Source organism: Heterodontus francisci, chromosome 29 (genome assembly GCF_036365525.1).
Source record: "Heterodontus francisci isolate sHetFra1 chromosome 29, sHetFra1.hap1, whole genome shotgun sequence".
Taxonomy (NCBI): Eukaryota; Metazoa; Chordata; class Chondrichthyes; order Heterodontiformes; family Heterodontidae; genus Heterodontus; species Heterodontus francisci.
The window spans coordinates 3,118,745-3,136,937 of NC_090399.1; the positions used below are offsets into that span (position 1 = coordinate 3,118,745).

Genomic DNA, 18,193 nt, shown 5'->3' on the forward strand with positions numbered 1-18,193 from the left:
TGTGAAAATGAGGGATAGAAATGGCAAGATTAGGGAACCATGGATGACAGGTGAAATTGTGAGACGAGCTAAGAGGAAAAAGGAAGCATACATAAGGTCTAGGCGGCTGATGAAAGACGAAGCTTTGAAAGAATATCGGGAATGTAGGACCAATCTGAAACGAGGAATTAAGAGGGCTAAAAGGGGTCATGAAATATCTTTAGCAAACAGGGTTAAAGAAAATCCCAAAGCCTTTTATTCATATATAAGGAGAAAGAGGGTAACTAGAGAAAGGATTGGCCCACTAAAGGACAAAGGAGGAATGTTATGCTTGGAGTCAGAGAAAATGGGTGAGATTCTAAACGGGTACTTTGCATCGGTATTCACCGAGGAGTGGGACATGACGGATGTTGAGGTTAGGAACAGATGTTTGATTACTCTAGGTCAAGTCGGCATAAGGAGGGAGGAAGTGTTGGGTATACTAAAGGGCATTAAGGTGGACAAGTCCCCAGGTCCGGATGGGATCTATCCCAGGTTACTGAGGGAAGCGAGAGAGGAAATAGCTGGGGCCTTAACAGATATCTTTGCAGCATCCTTAAACACGGGTGAGGTCCCGGAGGACTGGAGAATTGCTAATGTTGTCCCCTTGTTTAAGAAGGGTAGCAGGGATAATCCAGGTAATTATAGACCGGTGAGCCTGACGTCAGTGGTAGGGAAGCTGCTGGAGAAGATACTGAGGGATAGGATCTATTCCCATTTGGAAGAAAATGGGCTTATCAGTAATAGGCAACATGGTTTTGTGCAGGGAAGGTCATGTCTTACCAACTTAATAGAATTCTTTGAGGAAGTGACAAAGTTGATTGATGAGGGAAGGGCTGTCGATGTCATATACATGGACTTCAGTAAGGCGTTTGATAAGGTTCCCCATGGCAGGCTGATGGAGAAAGTGAAGGCGCATGGGGTCCAAGGTGTACTAGCTAGATGGATAAAGAACTGGCTGGGCAACAGGAGACAGAGAGTAGCAGTAGAGGGGAGTTTCTCAAAATGGAGACGTGTGACCAATGGTGTTCCACAGGGATCCGTGCTGGGACCACTGTTGTTTGTGATATACATTAATGATTTGGAGGAAAGTATAGGTGGACTGATTAGCAAATTTGCAGACGACACTAAGATTGGTGGAGTAGCAGATAGTGAAGGGGACTGTCAGAGAATACAGCAGAATATAGATAGATTGGAGAGTTGGGCAGAGAAATGGCAGATGGAGTTCAATCAGGGCAAATGCGAGGTGATGCATTTTGGAAGATCCAATTCAAGAGTGAACTCTACAGTAAATGGAAAAGTCCTGGGGAAAATTGATGTCCAGAGAGATTTGGGTGTTCAGGTCCACTGTTCCCTGAAGGTGGCAACGCAGGTAAATAGAGTGGTCAAGAAGGCATACGGCATGCTTTCCTTCATCGGACGGGGTATTGAGTACAAGAGTTGGCAGGTCATGTTCCAGTTGTATCGGACTTTGGTTCGGCCACATTTGGAATACTGCGTGCAGTTCTGGTCGCCATATTACCAAAAGGATGTGGATGCTTTGGAGAGGGTGCAGAGGAGGTTCACCAGGATGTTGCCTGGTATGGAGGGCGCTAGCTATGAAGAGAGGTTGAGTAGATTAGGATTATTTTCATTAGAAAGACGGAGGTTGAGGGGGGACCTGATTGAGGTGTACAAAATCATGAGAGGTATAGACAGGGTGGATAGCAAGAGGCTTTTTCCCAGAGTGGGGGATTCAATTACAAGAGGACACGAGTTCAAAGTGAAAGGGGAAATGTTTAGGGGGGATATGCGTGGAAAGTTCTTTACGCAGAGGGTGGTGGGTGCCTGGAACGCGTTGCCAGCGGAGGTGGTAGATGCGGGCACGATGGCGTCTTTTAAGATGTATCTAGACAGATACATGAATGGTTACTCCTTCCAAAGTGAATCACCTCACACTTTTCCGCATTAAACTCCATTTGCCATCTCTCAGCCCAGCTCTGCAGCCTATCTATGTCCCTCTGTACCCTACAACATCCTTCGGCACTATCCACAACTCCACCGACCTTCGTGTCATCTGCAAATTTACTAACCCACCCTTCTACACCCTCTTCCAGGTCATTTATAAAAATGATAAACAGCAGTGGCCCCAAAACAGATCCTTGCGGTACACCACTAGTAACTAAACTCCAGGATGAACATTTGCCATCAACCACCACCCTCTGTCTTCTTTCAGCTAGCCAATTTCTGATCCAAAGCACTAAATCACCTTCAATCCCATACTTCCGTATTTTCTGCAATAGCCTACCGTGGGGAACCTTATCAAACGCCTTACTGAAATCCATATACACCACATCCACTGCTTTACCCTCATCCACCTATTTGGTCACCTTCTCGAAAAACTCAATAAGGTTTGTGAGGCACGACCTACCCTTCACAAAACCTTTCCCTCTCTATCTAGCTATTCCTGTGTACGCGTATGCAAGTGAATGCATACGTGGGTGTGGTTGTGATCATTTCGCAAATGAATATTGTGGGTGAGTCCAGAACTAGGAGGCACTGTTTTAAAACTAGGGGTCATCCTTTTGGGACCGAGATGAGGAGAATATTTTTTCTCTGAGGGTTGTGTGACTTTGGAACTCTGCCTCAGAAGGTGGTGGAGGCGGTGACACTTAATATTTTTAAGGTGGAGGTAGATAGATTCTTGTTAGACAAGGGAATCAAAGGTTGTCAGGCATAGATGGGAGTGTGGAATTTGAGACACAAACAGATCAGCCATGATCTTATTGAATGGTGGAGCAGGCTCAAGGGGCCGAATGACCTACCTCTGCTCCTAATTCGTATGTTTGTATGTGCGTATTGTTAATAAATAGTTAATCTTCTGTTTTAATCCGACAAGAAAACTTGTCACTGTCTTTTTATTTGATGAATTAAACACAAGGGATTTAAACCCTAGTAATAAAAACACTTGTGGTTAGGAAGTGAACCGCGGGAACTACCCCTTACCATCTGGCTGTAACAGTGTAATATTTACATGATCCCATTGATTTATTGTTTGATTTGTGAATGATATCTCAGTCATACAACAATAAGTTTGTTTGTTTACAGGTGAGTTTTTCCCTCAGGAGATGGGAGTTTCAGGATGGAGTGTGGCTTTCTGGTTTCTCACCATTTCTACAGCTATTCTGATAATTGCAGCTCTTCTCTACACGTTGAACCGATGGAATGGTGTTTTCTATACCTGGAAAGAATTGAAAGGTAACACGCTTACTTGGTCATCATTAGTTCCCAAAGTGAATTCTTACTACAGTTTGTGCACAGTGTAAAAGACAGACCAGGTTCCCAAACAGGACGATGTCAGTGAATCTCTAATTTATACTAAACAGAGTAACGTACAAAGAACAACTGGAGAGAAGGAAGGCTGCTATTAGATCAGCTGAAAGGACAGTGGAAAAGAGGATTGTAGACAATTGTGGAAGCAATGGGGAAAGCTTTTTCAGTTATGTGACGAGTCCAAGAATTGTCAAACACTATATTGGACCAGGGATGGATGTTCAAGGACAGATTACAAAAGACTCACTAAGTTATGACAGTACTTTGCATCAGTCTCTACTGTTAAAGCTAATGCTTGACTGTTGCAATTTGATGATCAAACTAGTAATTACGGATATTGATTTAAATAACCTGAAATTAGACAGATTTGCCGGATCAGATAATATCCACCCGATGTTTCTCAGGGAGATGAGAGATTTGCTGTACGAGCCCCAGTCCATATTTCTAATAATGCATTACACTGTGGGATAGTTCCCAAAGACTGGAAGGAAGATAATGCAGTCTCCATCTTTAAAAAAGATGACAAGACGAGGCCTGGGTAACTATAGGTGTAATCATAACAGGAAAGATGCTTGACGGAATTATTAGGGGTGCAATATATGATTGCTTGGCTAGAGGAGCGCATATTTAGGACATCCAACATGCTTTCAAAGGAAGGTCATGTTTAATAAATTTGACATTTTTTTAAAATAGTCACTAAGGTGGTGGGTTAGTGAAGGCCATTAGACATTGTGTAAAAAGCTTTTAACTGGGTATTGCACAAGAGGCTTCTTTACAAAATCAAAGCCTGTGAAATTGGTAATCAGACCTGCATTCATATAGTGCCTTTCACAGCCATCAGGTGCCTCAAAGCTCTTTCCAGCCAGTGAAGTACTTTTGAAGTGCAGTCACTGTTGTAATGTGGGAGTGAGACATGGCTGCTAGGAAATAGACAGAAGGTAGTTACTCTCCAATTTCTATCCCTTAGCCAATTTCGTATCCATTATGCTACTGTCCCTTTATCCCATGGGCTTCAATTATGCTACCAAGCCTAAAATGTGGGGGAAAGGGAGAGCAAGCAAAACTATAGTCCCCTGGATGACAAAAGAGGTAGATAGTAATATGGAGCAGAAAAAGGGGCATATAACAGATGTCAGGTGGATAATACATGTGAGAACCAGGATAATTTAGAAAGTTCAGAGGGGAAGCGAAAAGGGAAATGAGAGGAGCAAAGAGGGAGTATGAGAATGAACTAACAGTTAACATAAAAGGGAATCCAGAAGTCTTCTATGGGCTTATAAATATTAGACAAGTAATTAGAGTCATAGAGTTATACAGCACAGAAACAGGCCCTTCGGCCCATCGTGTCTGTGCCAGCCATCAAGCACCTAACTATTCTAATCCCATTTTTCAACACTTGGCCCGTAGCCTTGTATGCTATGGCATTTCATGTGCTCATCTAACTTCTTCTTAAATGTTGTGAGGGTTCCTGCCTCTACCGCCTCTTCAGGCAGTGTGTTCCAGATTCCAACCATCCTCGGAGTGAAACATTTTTTCCTCAAATCCCCTTGAAACCTCCTGCCCCTTACCTTAAATCTATGCCCCCTGGTTATTGACCCCTCCACTAAGGGAAAAAGTTTTTTCCTATCTAATCTATCAATGCCCCTCATAATTTTGTATACCTCAATCGTGTCCCCCCTCAGCCTTCTCTGCTCTAAGGAAAACAACCCTAGCCTTTTCAGTTTCTCTTCATAGCTGAAATGTTCCAGCCCAGGCAACATCCTGGTGAATCTCCTCTGCACCCTCTCCAGTACAATCACATCCTTCCTATAGTGTGGTACCCAGAACTGTACACAGTACTCCAGCTGTGGCCTAACTAGCATTTTATACAGCTCCATCATAACCTCTCTGCTCTTGTATGCTATGCTTCAGCTAATAAAGGCAAGTATCACACCCTTGGGTCTGTCTCCTAAAGCCTGAGGCTCCATTTATTTGGTGACCCTGACTTCTGTTTCATCCCCTGATGAGAGAGTTGCTGGTTATCCAGAAGCAGAAGCCAACTGCTGGGTGGGCTTATGGAGCTGTAGTGTCACCTGTACAATGCTGATAATTACAGCAGAGTCTGATGCCAGACTAGCAAGGTGCTCCATGTTCTCAGTGTTGGAGACCAGGTTCCTCAGTCCTATTTGATTCAACATCAGCAGGCATTGTTTCATGCTTGCAGCTGAAGGCAGGCTCTGTCAGCTTACCAATCCATAGCTTCCCATTGACTGGTCACTCCAGAGAGATATCTATGTGCTCCAGTATCCCCGTCTCCTCAATACTGGAGTCAGAGGCCTTGGAGCCAACTGAGAACTGGATCACTCTCTCGGCTCAGTTTACTGTGTTTGTGCTGGTGTCCAGCTGGGGAGAGTCAGTTTTCTCTGTCTCTGTTTCTGGGGAACGTCTGAGGTTGGGCTTGAAGCTGCACTCTTGGGAACGAGTGTTAGTGAAAAACCCTGGTTTTCCTTCGTCCCCTCGGCTGTCAGCGCAAAAAGCGTAACGGAGCCAAGATCCTAAATATTCTTTCCACCCCCCTCCCCCCATATATCCACCCTTCCACAGACTCAGCTCCTCCTCCACTTGCTCCGCTGAGTTTTTCCCTCCATGCCATTCAAGCCAGCAGCCTTCGCTCATTCCTTCTGACCTGTGGGTTAGAATGAATGGCCTTGCCAGTGCCAAGATGCCCGACAGGGTGTGGGAATGTATACGAGATGGTTTTCTAGAACAGTATGTTGAGGAAACAACTAGAGAACGGGCTATTTTTGATGAAGTATTGTGCAGTGAGAAAGGACTAATTAATAATCTCATTGTAAAGGAGCCTTTAGCAAAGAGCTGGCCATAATATGATAGAATTTTACACTAAGTTTGGAAGTGATGTAGTTCAATCCAAAACTAGGGTCTCAAAGGAAACCACAAGGGTATGAGGGGAAAATTGGCTGTGGTAGATTGGGAAACTACATTAAAAGTTATGACAGTAGATAGGCAATTGCTGACATTTAAAGAATTAATACATAGTTTACAACTAATTTACTTCCCTTTAAGGCACAAAAACCCAGCAAGAAAGGTGATCCAACTACAGCTAACAAGAGAAGTTAAAAATTGTATCAGATCAAAGGAAGAGGTTTATAAAGTTGCCAAAAAAGTAGTATGCCTGAGGATTGGGCGCATTTTAGAATTCAGTAAAGGAGGACCAAGAAACTGATAAAGGAAGGGGAAATAGAACATGAAAGTAAACTAGCGAGAAACATAAAAACAGACTGTAAATGTAGGAAAGCGTGAAATTGTCCACTTTGACAGGAAGAATAAAAAAGAAGCATATTATCTAAATGGTGAGAGGTTGCAGAGCTCTGAGATGCAGAGGGATCTGGGTGTCCCAGTGCATGAATCGCAAAAGGTTAGTGTGCAGGTACCACAGGTAATTAGGAAAGCTAATAGAAAGTTACCGTTTATCGTGAGGGGAATTGAATACAAAAGTAGGGAGGTTATGCTTCAGTTATACAGGGCATTGGTGAGACCATATCTGGAGTACTGTGTACAGTACTGGTCTCCTTATTTAAAGAAGGATGTAAATGTGGGAGAATCTAGAACTAGGGGTCACTGTTTAAAAATAAGGGGTCACCAATTTAAGACAGAGATGCGGAGAATTTTTTTTCTCTCAGAGGGTGGTGAGTCTTTGGAATTCTCTTCCTCAAAAGGCAGTGGAAGGAGAGTCTTTGAATATTTTTAAGGCAGAGGTAGATATATTCTTGATCAGTAAGGGGGTCGAAGGTTATCGGGGATAGGTGAAAATGTGGAGTAATCAGTTCAGCCATTAACTTATTGAATAGCGGAGCAGGCTCGAAGGGTCAAGTGGCTTACTCCTGCTTCTAATTCGTATGTTCAAGGGATATGGGATAGTGCGGGGAAATAGCATTGAGGTAGAAGATCAGCCATGGTCTAATTGAATGGCGGAGCAGGTTAGAGGGACTGAATGGCCTACTCCTGCTCCTATTTCCTATGTTCTTACATTCCTATAAATGCTGACAGGGATTGGGCCTGTTTCTGTGGAGCATATTCTATGTAATTCTATGAATCTTTGCCCTACAAAGTCAGAAAAAGAAAACTTTAAGAAGGGTTTGGAGTAATTGAAGGAGCTGCTGGTCTGCATATTTCAGGGGGTGGGGGAGAAGGGGTGCAGTTATTGGAGCCTCTCTGCCAGGTTGCTAACTGGCTTGTTTCTTACTTACCCAAGAGTCCTCTTTGCACCAAATTCCCAACTGTTACAGTCTGTTTGCAATGCACTCTGTGCTGATCACTCTGGTAGTGTTGGCTGAGTGGAATTCCACCCAAGCAAACTAATTATTCTAATCCTCAAGGTAAAATCATCCATGAATTGGTGCAATCTCACCATTAGATTGGGTGTGGCAGAAAGTGATCGAAAATTGAGTTCTTTACCTTACCTGATCTGCTCAGATCATTGAACTTTTTTTAATATATTCATTAATGGGATGTGGGCATCGCTGGTTAGGCCAGCATTTATTGACCATCCCTAATTTCCCTTGAGAAAGTGGTGGTGAGCTGCCTTCTTGAACCACTGCAGTCCATTTGGGGTAAGTACATCCACAGTGCTGTTAGGAAGGGAGCTCCAGGATTTTGATCCAGCGACGGTGAAGGAGTGGCGATACAGTTCCAAGTCAGGATGTTGTGTGGCTTGGAGGGGAACTTGCAGGTGGTGGTGTTCTCATGCATCATCTTCCCTTGTACTTCTAGGTGGTAGTGGTCGCAGGTTTAGAATGTGCTGTTGAAAGAGCCTTGGTGAATTGCTGCAGTGCATCTTGTAGATGGTACACACTGCTGCCACTGTATGTCAGTGTTGGAGGGAGTGAATGTTGTGGATGGGATGCCACTCAAGCTTCATCCTGGATGGTGTCGAGCTTCTTGAGTGTGTTGGAGCTGCTTTCATTCAGGCAAGTGTAGAGTATTCCATCACGCTCCTGACTTGTGCCGTGTAGATGGTGGACAGGCTTTGGGGGTTCAGGAGGTGAGTTACTCGCAGCAGGATTCCTGAACAGTTTCCTGCACTGCCCTGCCATCGTTAGGACTATTAATGAGACAATGAGTGCCTCAACCTGTTCAGCCCACGCCTGCTGCCTCACCACATGTGAGGTCTCTGGTCCTGATGAACTGATAATTCTGCTGAGCTGCACCTCAACCTCACCATTCAAGAAGGCCCTGAAAGTCCTCTTTGGCAAAATTAATGGTCACTTGCAAACATCCCCATAGCCATTGTCTGCACTGTCAGTCATTTGCAAGAGCAGACTAGTGTTATGACAGTGCTTCTATATTTTTTGTTAAGTATTTTTTTGAGGACTTATTTAAATTTTGGAGATGGATTCATTGGAAGGCTGAAGATTTCATAGAAGCTGGACTTTGCTTTGTTGTTGACAGTTCACTGAAAGGACACAGTGACATTGTTTGAAAACAACCTTTACTGGAAATCATGTGCTTTAAGCAATAAACAACAGAAGCCTTGGGAAGATGTTTACAGAGAAGCCACATGTCAAGGTTTATGGAGGTCAAGAGGTTGACTTTCTGTTTTGGGATTTGGATTGTTTTCAATTCAGCTGGGGTGTGAACTGTTTTGAAGACATTTGGTGTTTGGCTTGCCAAGGAAAAAGAAACTTTCTTGCACCTCTCTAAGGAACCCTGAGAGATCAAGTGTGTCAACTCATCTCTTTCCTCATGTCACAGAGAAACCCTGCACTTTGAATGTGTGGGAACTAAAATCCCTAATACTGCATTACTCCTGAGACACTGGAAAAACCTACTGGATAAATTGCTGACGCTGCCTGAACGAATTGCCCCAGAAAAGGATCTCAGTGACCTGTCACTCTATACCTGGATACTAGGCAAAAAAAAAAGGGACATCTAACATCGTTCCATACCTTCTCTTTTTTCTTCAAGCATTAGCAAGTATTTGGCAAAAGTATTCTCTTTTTTGTCTTTTTTTTGTATTAGACCCCATGAGAGAGAATTTCTATCTTTTTTCCCAGTGTGTGTGAGTGGGGAATTTAAAAAGCGAACTTTCATATTTCAATCCCTTTGTTAATGCTTTGCTTCATTACGGGATAAGTCTTGTTTGATATTAAACTGATAATTTTGTGGTTTATTAAAGAAACCCGATTGGTGTATTTTATTCTTGGATAAACAGTGTATGATTAACAGTATCGGTAACTGGGTAGACATTTTAAAAATATATGTTGTGACCTGTGGAGAAGTGGGACTAAAACACACAGTGCATTCCTCCCACCTGAGTCGTAACATATTATTGGGGGCTCTGTGTGGGATAACCCAACACTGACGATGTACAATTGTAAGTGGGAGTAATAATAATTGAAAAGAGGAAAAGTAAAAAAAAAGGTTTCATGTGCATTCAAGTCACACTAGTTAGAGACAGTTCAACACAGCAGTTTAAATTAGTTACTGTGGAATATGCAGAATAGAGAGCTGTACATTGCTTCATTCCCAGTCTCCAGCCCCAATTGGAAAGGGAAATGTTTTTCCATCACTTGTTACACTACCCCACCCCAGCACCTTGAAGCTTCATTGGTTCTGTCTCAGTTACAGACATTGAATGCACTGATTGATGGATGATTTTACATTGAAGATTATGATAATTAGTTTGCTTGGGTGGAATTCCACTCGGCCAACACTACCAGAGTGATCAGTATAGAGTGCATCGCAGAGTATAGCAGTTGGGAATTTGGTGCAAGTAGAACTCTTGGATATGTAATATCAAAGTGAAATTTAGTTTAACTTTCTGAATTTAACTTAAAAGCTTAAAAAAAATTTGTATAAGAAACTGTAAGTTAGTCAACACTCATCAGAAACTGCCTGTCAGTGACAGTTAACTGTCAATCAGCTGTAAGTGGTTGCCTCAGTCGATGCTAACTACTGTGAACAATAACAAGTTATATTTATCTCACATCTTTAACACAATAAAATGTCCCAAGGTGCTTCACAGGAGCATTTTTAAAATAAAGTATGACACCGAGCTGCGAAAGGAGATATTAAATCAGATAATTGAAAGCTTGGTCAAAGAGGTAGTTTTTGAGGAGTGTCTTAAAGGAGGAAAGCAAGGTGGAGAAGTGGAGCGGTTTAGGGAGAGAATTCCAGAGTTTGGGTCCAGGCAGCTGAAGGCACGGTCACTAATGGTGGAGCAATTATAATCGGGGATGCACATGAGGCCAGAATTAGAGGAGCGCAGATATCTCAGAGGGTTGTAGGCTGGAGGAGCTTACACAGATAGGGAGGGGTGAGGGCATGGAGGGATTTGAAAACAAGGATGAGAATTTTAGAAGTTGTTTGGCTGGGGCCAATGTAGGTCAGCGAGCACAGGGCTAATAGGCGAATGGGACTTGAGATTTTTGAGGATGTTGCCAGGACTGGAGAATTTTAGCTCTGAGCAAAGACTGGATAAGTCGGAGTTATTTTCTTCAGAACAGAGGTGGCTGAGGGGAGATTTAATTGAGATGTATAAAATTATCAGGGATCTGGATAGAATGTTTCAGAAGGAACTATTTCACTTAGCAGAGAGGTCAATAACTATGGGGGCATAGATTTAAAGTAATTGGTAAAAGGATTAGAAAGGAGTTGAGAAACCTTCTCACCGACAGGGTGGTGGGGTTCTGGAACTTTCTGCCTGAAAGGGTGGTGGAGAAAGAAACCCTCATTGCATTTTTAAAAAAAATACTTGAATATGCATTTGAAGTACCGTAACCTACAGGCTACAGACCAAGAGCTGGAAAGTGGGATTAGGCTGGATAGCTGTTGTACACCCAGCACAGAGATGATGGGCCGAAAGGCCATCTTCCATGCAGTAAATTTTCTACGTTTCTAATGTAGTAAAATGTCCCAAAACGCATCACATGAGCATTAGCAGATGAAATTTGACACCGAACCACAAAAGGAGATGTTAGGAGTGGTGACCAAAAGCTTGGTCAAAGAGGTTTGAAGGAATGTCTTAAGGGAAGAGAAAGTCAGACGTTTAGGGTGGAATTCTAGAGCTTAGAGCCTGGGCAGCTGAACACACAGCTGCCAATGGTGGAGGGATGAATCAAGGATGTGCAGGAGAATTGGAGGAGTGCAGAGATCTTGGAGGATTGGAGGGTTGAATGTGCTTACAGAGTTGGTCATGGAAGGATTGGAATACAAGGATGGGAACTTTAAAAATGAGGTGTTACAGGACAAAAAACCAATGTAGGTAAGTGACCAAAGGGGTGATGGGTGAATAACACTTGGTGTCAGTTAGGAAACAGGCAGCAGACATTTGAATGAGCTCGAGTTTATGGAAGGTGTTCAGATGGGAGACTGGCCAGGAGAGCATTGAAATAGTCAGGTTTAGAGGTATCCAAGGCATGGAGTGAGGTTTCAGCAACATATGAGCTGTGGTGAGGGCAGAGACAGATGATGTGGTAAGTTGTTGTATAAACATAAGATTTCCTTTGTTCCATCTGAATTGAAATTCTTCTCTTTAACTCTAATGAAAGTCATTCCAAGGCCCACGAAAAAATATAATTGAGACCAGTCAGTACAGCTGGAGGCTGTTTCTAATGAAAATCTATTCTCTTCCAGATCTACAGGAGCATCTAATAGACTCAGGTAAGAAGCGATGATGTGAAAATCTCAGCTGTGTTTACATGGTCCCTCCATGCAATGTGTAATTATTGAAAGGGATGATGTCCAGTATCAACGTAGCTGGATTGTATTTTATAGATAAATATTGTGATAAATTCTGGTGCTGCCACTCTTCCTTTTCCAATGATGAACACCGATCAACAATTTGTTTTAAAAAAAAAAATTAATCTGGCTTGAGTTTTCAGAATTCTGAGAGTATAATAAATAGGGTTTAAATAGACCGAGAGAGAGATCTTCTATTTCCTTCAGTACATGCTGGCAGAACAGTGTGTGTCTGTTAGAACAGTCTGACTCAATAAAAGACCTGCAGAAGGACTCTGTGTTCTTGTGAGGTGGCAGTACGTTAAATCTGCCACATACACGACAACGACTCAGTTCCCATACTATTTGACCAGGATTCACAATTTCCCAGCGGCAGCTCCACCATCGACATAGCCATCTTTCAACTTCAATTTCCTGCTTTCTTTTGGCTGCCTCGTTGTGTACAGTCAGTGGGTCCTGGGTTACACCATCACAATCTCCCAAAATTACTGCTGGATAGTCATCCAGAAAGACATCGACCGCAATCCACAGGCAAAATAGGCGATGCATTCTTTCAGCTCTGAGTCCATCAAGCATAGTATATAGTTACCAGTTTTGCCACCATACCTCCAACTGTATAGCTCTTTTTTAAAATAGAACAGGAGTAGAGCCTGCTCCGCCATTCAATACGATCATGGCTGATCTTCTGCCTCAACTCCACTTTCCTGCCTGTTTCCCACGGCCCTTGATTCCCCGAGAGACCAAAAATCTATCGGCCTTGAATATACTCAATGATGGAGCATCCACAACCCTCTGGATTAGACAATTCCAAAGATCTACAACCCTCTGCCTCTGGATGTGACAGGACTGCAGAGCTTTGATTTGATCTGATCTGTGGGATGTCTTTGCTCTGTCTATCACATGCTGCTTCTGCTGTTCAGCCTGCATGTCGTCCTATCTTGTAGCTTCTCCAGGTTGGCACCTCATTTTTAGGTATGTCTGGTGCTGCTCCTGGCATGTTCTCCTGCACTCTTCATTGAACCATGAGCCCTTGTATATAAACCTTTTGTGTGGGACCTTATTCAATACCTTTTGGAAATCCACTACATCTACTGGCTCCCCTTTATCTACCCTACTAATTACATCCTCAAAAAGCTTGAATAAATTTGTCAAACATGATTTCTCTTTTGTAAAACTATGTTGATTCTGTCTAAGTGCATTGTGAAGAGTTCCTTCATTGCACATTCCAGTATTTTCCTGACAATTGATGTCAGGTTAACTGGCCGGTAATTTCCTGTTTTCTCTCTTCTTTTCTTGAATGCCAGTGCTACATTTGCTAACTTTCAATCTGCTAGAACTGTTCTAGTATCTGGGAAATTTTGGAAAATCAGAACCAGCGCATCCACTATTTCTGCAGCTACCTCTTCTAGAATCCTAGGATGCGGGCAATCAGGTCCTGGAGATTTGTCTGCTTTTATTCCCTTACTTTTCTCCAATACTTGTATTCTGCTGATGTCAGTTACTTTAAGTTCCTCACTGTTATTAGCCCCTTGGTTACCCTCTATTTCTGGTATGTAATTTGTGTTGTCTTGTGAAGAGTGAGACAAAGGGCTAGATTTTCCCTCTGAGGCAGGAAACAGGATACAGGACTATTTCTCAGTCCTGATCCTTCCCCTCTGGGGGAGGTCACTCTTTGGGATTTTAATGGCGGCAGGTTCCCTGCCCAATTAAGGGCAGTGGGCATGTTCTCAAACCTGGTCAAATCAGAGGCCTACCAGCTAGAGAGGAGCAGCAGGCTGCAGTAGAGGGTATAAAACGGAGAGGGTGCTTCAACATGGAAGCACCAACTTTTTAAAATATTTAAATAAAAAGCAGAAAAGGCAGCCAGACCACCGCTGTTGGCTTGAGGGAGATCCATCGACAGGGCAGCCTTTGGTTACACCCACCCCAGGCAGGCACAGAGAGTTCCTAAAACACTCCCAATCATCAGGCATACTACTGTTCTTCACAACAATCTAAGCATCTTCTTTAAATCTAATATACTATTCTTAACTTCTCTATTAACTCATGGATGGATCTTACTTGCTGACCTTGTGTTTTTTTAATGGAACATATTTTTGTTGAAAATTTTGAATCATTTCTTTAAAAGTTTCCGACTGTTTATTTACCATCAGGTCCACTGTTCCCTGAAGGTGGCAACGCAGGTAAATAGAGTGGTCAAGAAGGCATACGGCATGCTTTCCTTCATCGGACGGGGTATTGAGTACAAGAGTTGGCAGGTCATGTTACAGTTGTATAGGACTTTGGTTCGGCCACATTTGGAATACTGCGTGCAGTTCTGGTCGCCACATTACCAAAAGGATGTGGATGCTTTGGAGAGAGTGCAGAGGAGGTTCACCAGGATGTTGCCTGGTATGGAGGGCGCTAGCTATGAAGAGAGGTTGAGTAGATTAGGATTGTTTTCATTAGAAAGACGGAGGTTGAGGGGGGACCTGATTGAGGTGTACAAAATCATGAGAGGTATAGACAGGGTGGATAGCAAGAGGCTTTTTCCCAGAGTGGGGGATTCAATTACTAGAGGACACGAGTTCAAAGTGAAAGGGGAAAAGTTTAGGGGGGATATGCGTGGAACGCGTTGCCAGTGGAGGTGGTAGATGCGGGCACGATGGCGTCTTTTAAGATGTATCTAGACAGATACATGAATGGGCAGGAAGAAAAGAGATACAGACCCTTAGAAAATAGGCGACATGTTTAGATAGAGGATCTGGATCGGCGCAGGCTTGGAGGGCCAAAGGGCCTGTTCCTGTGCTGTAATTTTCTTTGTTCTTTGTTCATCCTACCTTTTAGTCTATTTACCCCATCAACCTTAGCAAGCTCTCCCCTCGTACATGTGTAAATGAATTTATTTATGTTTAAGATTCTTGTTTTGGACTTGAGTATGTCGCTCTCACCCTTAATATGGAATTCAATTATATGATGGTCACTTTTTCCCAGAGGATCTTTGACCATGAGATTACTAATTAACTCCGCGTCTTTCTAAAATAGCTTTATCCATAGTTGGTTCCAAAACATATTGTTCTGGGAAACTCACGAAAGCATTCCACAACTCATCTTCCACACTACCTTTTCCAGTTTGATTTGTCCAGTCTATATGAAGTCCCCCATGATTACTACATTGCCTTTGTAACAAGCTCCAATTCAGCCAAGGAGTGTCCTGATGGAGGGAGAACATTTTATAAAGTTCATCTGCAACGTGGGAGGGAAGGAATCAGGGATGGGTTTGAACATCAAGAGGCGGTAGTTGGAGTGGTTAGATTCTTCCTTGGGAACATAGATGATCAGGTGAGCCCATGCCATTGACTAGGGCAAGGATTTACCATGCTGGTTCCCAGTGAAGGTGCAATTTTAAAGTGACCACATCATTTGAAGAGCAAGTAAATCGTACTGGACCAGTCACCTCTCTAACCAGGACATGACACCATATAATCAAGGTCCAAACAGGTCACCAGAAACAACATTCTCCTTGGCTTCCCAATCCACGTGAGGATTCCCCAGAGTGTGGGTCTGTGAAGCTTTACAAAAGCAACAAAACACGTCTGCCCAGACCATGTGAGGATTCACCAGGGTGTGGATCTTTGAATCTTAACTTTACGTATAAAATCTGGCTACCTGATCCGTGTGAGGATTCCCCACATTGTGGGTCTGTGCCTTTAGTGTGAGCCTTATCTTGACCTGTAAAACACAGTTGTGCCCTGCTCCGCAGAAGCTCCCATAATTGCCGAAACAATGCACTATGTACCAATAATTCCCCATCAGAGATTACTCAGTAATGCCAACGGGAAAGGGGCAAAGACAGCAAGGTGTTCATGGTGTGTTCCATTGTATGGAATATCAATGAGTCGATCAGCGATTTCTGTTACTGCCATTACCAAAGTGGCTATCTCAGCATGCTGGACAGAATGAAGAGTTCACTGGTACTAGAGGGTTCAGTGCCTTAGAATCACAGCAAACCTTGTTACTGGTTAACCATCCACATGGAAAAGATGAGCCATCAACATAGATATTAGGAGCGCCGGGAATTGCCGTCTCCTGGACCGGCTGTGCCAGAAAGTTAAATCGTGAGGTTGGGCATTCATGCAGTTCCCATGTGTATTACATCAACTGAGGTAATAATGTAGTACAAAGAATAAAGAACAGTACAGCACAGGAACAGGCCATTTGGCTCTCCAAGCCTACGCCGATCTTGATGCCTGTCCAAACTAAAACCTTCTGCACTTCCGGGGTCCATATCCCTCTCTTCCCATCCTATTGTATTTGTCAAGATGCCTCTTAAACGTCGCTATCGTACCTGCTTCCATCACCTCCCCCGGCAGCAAGTTCCAGGCACTCACCACCCTCTGTGTAAAGAACTTGCCTCGCACATCCCCTCTAAACTTTGCCCCTCGCACCTTAAACTTATGTCCCCTAGTAACTGACTCTTCCACCCTGGGAAAAAGCTTCTGACTATCCACTCTGTCCATGCCACTCATAACTTTGTAAACCTCTATCATGTCGCCCCTCCACCTCCGTCGTTCCAGTGAAAACAATCCGAGTTTTATCCAACCTCTCCTCATAGCTACTGCCCTCCAGACCAGGCAACATCCTGGTAAACCTCTTGTGTACCCTCTCCAAAGCCTCCACGTCCTTCTGGTAGTGTGGCAACCATAGTATGCTTAGACATGATGTCTAAATGATGTTCCAGCAATGTTCAATGGCTCAGACGGGCCGAGATTAGTGTGACTTCCAGTATCATTAGCAAATTTTTTTTTTCTCCAAAATATACTTTATTCATAAAAATCTGTAAAAATTACATTGCCAAACAGTTTCAAAACAGCACCAAAAAATACAAACATTGCAAGGGAGATCAGTTTCCTTCAATACTATCATGAGTTTCTTCACAACCCTTCCGTTTCACAATTGTCATGCCAATTACAGTTTTACATTTACAGCAATTGAAAATATCAACGATACAGTTCGAGGGGTTTCCTATGGATCCAGCCCCTCAGTTCAGCTTGGTGGGGGGACCTTACACTGTGGTCTTTCCCCATTTGCTGCGGCTGCCCCAAGCTTTAGTGCGTCCCTCAGCACGTAGTCCTGGACCTTGGAATGTGCCAGTCTGCAACATTTGGTGGTGGACAACTCTTTGCGCTGGAAGACCAGCAAGTTTCGGGCAGACCAAAGGGCGTCTTTCACCGAATTGATAGTCCTCCAGCAGCAGTTGATGTTTGTCTCGGTGTGCGTCCCTGGGAACAGCCCGTAGAGCACAGACTCCTGTGTTACAGAGCTGCTTGGGATGAACCTCGACAAAAACCACTGCATCTCTTTCCACACCTGCTTTGCAAAGGCACATTCCAGGAGGAGGTGGCCGACCTTCTCTTCCCCACCACAGCCACCGCTGGGGCATTGTGTGGAGGGGGCGAGACTTCGGGTGTGCATGAAGGATCTGACGGGGAGGGCCGTTCTCACCACCAGCCAAGCTACGTCTTGGTGCTTGTTTGAAAGTTCTGGTGATGAGGCATTCCGCCAAATGACTTTGACGGTCTGCTCGGGGATCCATCCGACAGGATCCACCGTCTCCTTTTCCCATAGGGCCTTGAGGACATTCCGTGCAGACCACTGCCTGATAGACCGGTGGTCAAAGGTGTTTTTCCGCAGAAACTGCTCCACGAAGGATAGGTGGTATGGCACGGCCCAACTGCATGGAGCGTTCCGCGACAATGTGCCCAGGCCCATCCTTCGCAACACCGGGGACAGATAGAACCTCAGCACGTAGTGACACTTGGAGTTTGCGTACTGGAGATCTACACACAGCTTGATGCAGCCGCACGCGAAGGTGGTCATCAGGATGAGGGCCACGTTGGGTACATTTTTCCCGCCCTTGTCCAGAGATTTGAACATCGTGTCCCTCCAGACCCGGTCCGAGCCACGGCGCAGGAGTGGGGTATGGGCCAGACCTGCGCCACGTAGAGCAACAACGTGAGCGCCTCGCACCTGATGACCAGGTTCTTACCCACAATGGAGAGAGATCGCTGCCCCCACATGCCCAACTTTTGTCGTACCTTGGCTTCTCGCTCCTCCCATGTTTTGGTGCACGCCCCGGCCCTTC

General features: G+C 44.0%; 1 protein-coding gene across 1 annotated transcript in view; it reads left to right on the plus strand.

Moving 5' to 3' along the window:
* LOC137346341 (E3 ubiquitin-protein ligase TRIM39-like) overlaps positions 1 to 18,193 on the plus strand; it is a 41,257-nt gene that overhangs the window by 12,817 nt on the left and 10,247 nt on the right. The window contains exons 4-5 of the mRNA XM_068009852.1: positions 3,106 to 3,255; positions 11,965 to 11,991. Of these exons, the coding sequence (XP_067865953.1) occupies positions 3,106 to 3,255; positions 11,965 to 11,991 (177 nt within the window). The remainder of the gene's footprint in view (positions 1 to 3,105; positions 3,256 to 11,964; positions 11,992 to 18,193) is intronic.